Raw genomic sequence first — 3005 nt, 5'->3', positions numbered from 1 at the left:
TTTTTTTGTTTTCTACTACGTTTCCCAATAGAGACGTGCCCACGGAAGACCTCGCCGCCGCCGGCACTGCTTGAGCTTTGCCCGACAGAGACCCTCGACAGCGGCGAGGGAGAGGGGAGGGAGGGGAGGGCCGGCGTCCGGGGGAGAGAGGGGGGGGGGGCGAGGGTTCCCCCGAAGTCGCCTCTGCGAGGACGCAGGGGTCGGGCTTTGCTTCACAATTTTTTTTTTGCAGTTCAGCAGATGCATGAAAAAAATCACTAAACTAGATTTATTACTTCAAATTCTGCAATATGCAGCGTGTATGTACAACAACCAAACCCAAAAAAAGACCAATTCAAATCCCAATTTTTATCTCACTTTTTCGGGGTTTTTTTCTTGCTGTTTTATGAAAAAAGAATGCTATTATGTACAATCCGAAGTGTGCCCTGCTGATCAGTGATCACCGGCTTGCAGCAGTGCTCATGAACTTGATGACCATGCTCCTGGCCTTGTTGATGGTCATGAAGCAGAGGAAGAGGTGCTCCTCCAGCTCGTCCAGCTGCTGCCTGAAGCTCTCCTCGTTCTTGCACAGCTGCCTCAGCACCTCCCGCACCAGCCTCCCCTTCCCGGCACCGGCGCCGGCGGCGGCCTCCTCGGCCACGCAGAGCTGCAGCAGCGCGAGCATGTACTCCCCCTCGTCGCGCACCCGCTCCACCAGCCGGCTGATGGTGTCCATGTCCCGGTTGAGGATGTAGGTGCCCTTGGCCGCGGCCTCCAGCTGCACCAGCGCCCGGCGCGCCGCGCGGCCGCTGAAGAGCCCCATCCACGCGGGCGACATCATCGGGAACGCCGCGAACGCCGCCAGGACGTGCACGCCGACGCACGCGCCGACGACAGCCACGACGGCGACGACCGTGACGAAGGACACCGAGAGCGCCTGCCTGAGCCGGGCGAGCGTCCTGATCCTGCGGCGCGCGGCCTTCCTGCCGCAGTCGAGGCCCTTGAGGAGTTCCGCGGAGCTGAGCCGCGCGTCCCCGAGCCTGCCCTGCGTGGCCGCCAGCGCGGTGAATGGCCTCCCGAGCGCGGCGGAGACGTCGGCGAGGCTCCCGCCGGGGCCGAGCCTGCCGCGGAGCGCGGCCTTGAGCGGGCGGTAGCGGAGGCGGATCTGCTCGATGTCCTTGAGGAGGTGGCTGCAGAGGAAGGAGGCGCCGGCCGTCTCGTCGTAGTAGGCGGAGAGGAGACCGTGCACGTCCGGGCGGTTGCGCGCGGAGGCGAGCGCGGCGGCGGCGGCGGCCTGGTCGGGGTCGAGCAGGTGCTCGGCGAAGACGCGGTAGGAGGAGAGGCGCTTGGAGGCGGCGCTGGTGGCGGAGGCGGGCCTGGGCACGAGGGCGGCGCCGTGGGCGAGCGTGATGTCCAGCACCCGCGCCCAGAAGTCGTTGTAGGACTCGGTGCGGAACGCGCTGGTGTACTCCTCCCGGAAGTCCAGCCCCGACGAGGACGACGCCGAGGCCGACGACGCCGCGCTCTGCAGCTGGCCCGTCGGCTTCTTGGGGTCACGGTGGCGAGCTCCTGCGTGCCATCACCAAAGAAACGAAAGGATTAGCAGGCGTACGAGAAGCAGCTGATGGAAATCATCAAAGATGTGCACGGTCGATGCGTGCAGGACGACGTGGTGAGCGCGCGCGCGAGCTCTGTGGGCGGCTGGGGCTGGCTACCTTGTTGCGGGTGACGCCGCCGCGTGCACGGCCACGGGCCGAAACACTTGAACATCATGGTACCGACGGCCATCTCTGATCTCTCTGGGTGCCGGCCGGCGAGATAATGAACAAGCAAGGTGAATTCTTTGGTGAATGGACATCTCACATATGCGAAACGGTCTAGCTATATACGTGTGGATAAACCGGCTAGTTAAGTCGGCAGGCTAATGAAGGGGGATAGTGGTGCTAATGATGATTGGGCCTGGGCATGTACGTATGTGTCGAAGCGAGGCGACGCCAAAGAAGGTTTGGTTGCTTTGTGGAGATGTCTGCCGTGCTCCGGCACGCATGCATGCACGCGCCGCCGTACGCTACCGCGGCTGGCTTTCGCACCCGGCACATACCACAGGCCGGCTGGCTCCTCCTCCGGCCCTACCGAGTCCGATGCAGGGTGGCTAGGACAATTGGTCCTAGCTAGCTAGCTACTCTTGGAGAAAAATGAAATTACTACTAGTGATTAGTGGCCAACTATACGTAGCAAGTATATATTCTTGTTCTTCCCATACTAGTCAAAGCTCAAATTTTTTTTTGAGGGTGTCAAAGCTCAAATTTGAGTGGTGAAACCATATGAAGAACAGAGAGACAGTACACGTATATATACACCAGCTAACGAGAACAATTAGCACGGGATCGATGCACGTAAGTATTACATGTATTTTTCTTTTTTTTTGAGAATCACCGAGGAAGGAGTTCCTCCATCTGAATATATTACTCAAAGTGGCCAAAAATGCACGCAAGTATTACAGGTATTAATTGTTTACACAACATACGTACGTACGTATGCACGTACCTTGGCGGTCAGCAACCGCAGCGGGGTGAGGGTGCACGCACCCGCCAAACCCAAAGCACCTGAGGTAGTAGGCAGCGCCCATGGATGAAAAACCAATTAGTGGATGCACTGTTTCGCCGATGCTAGCCACTCCCGTGTGTGCGCGTACGTACATACAACAGGCGGAGGTATGTCTGCTCCCTTTGACCAGGGTGGCTAAGCTAGGACGTAGTGTCTGTGTACGTGTCTCTTCCCGTCCAAGTGAAACAATGAGGCTGCCCTGTGATGGGACAAGCACAGGCTGGCTAGCTTATAAAGCCTGTCGGCCTCGGCGCTCCGGCCGTTAAGACACCGCCGTGTCTGCGGTGGTGGTGCAGTGGATCGTAGCTAGCTTGGGCGGAAAGGCAAGCCATCGACCTTCCTTCCAAATCCAATCATCGGTTGGAGCTAGTTGGAGGACGACGACGAAGCTTGGAAGCATGCCCAAGACCGGCCGGTCG

At 59.3% G+C, this 3005-nt stretch overlaps 1 protein-coding gene across 1 annotated transcript; it reads right to left on the bottom strand.

The window, feature by feature from the left end:
- Nucleotides 1-269: 269 nt before the first annotated feature.
- LOC119289537 (UPF0496 protein 3-like) lies at nt 270-1966 on the bottom strand. The gene is made up of 2 exons (XM_037568841.1): nt 1695-1966; nt 270-1548 (listed from the first exon to the last, which is right to left on the bottom strand). Exons 1-2 carry the CDS (start codon nt 1765-1767, stop codon nt 440-442), a joined length of 1182 nt encoding a protein of 393 aa, XP_037424738.1. The 5' UTR covers nt 1768-1966; the 3' UTR covers nt 270-439.
- Between the last annotated feature and the right edge of the window lie 1039 nt (nt 1967-3005).

This window comes from Triticum dicoccoides, chromosome 4A, assembly GCF_002162155.2.
Source record: "Triticum dicoccoides isolate Atlit2015 ecotype Zavitan chromosome 4A, WEW_v2.0, whole genome shotgun sequence".
Lineage (NCBI taxonomy): Eukaryota > Viridiplantae > Streptophyta > Magnoliopsida > Poales > Poaceae > Triticum > Triticum dicoccoides.
Note: the sequence above shows the minus strand (reverse complement) of the source record. Positions and strands in the feature narration are given on the sequence as shown.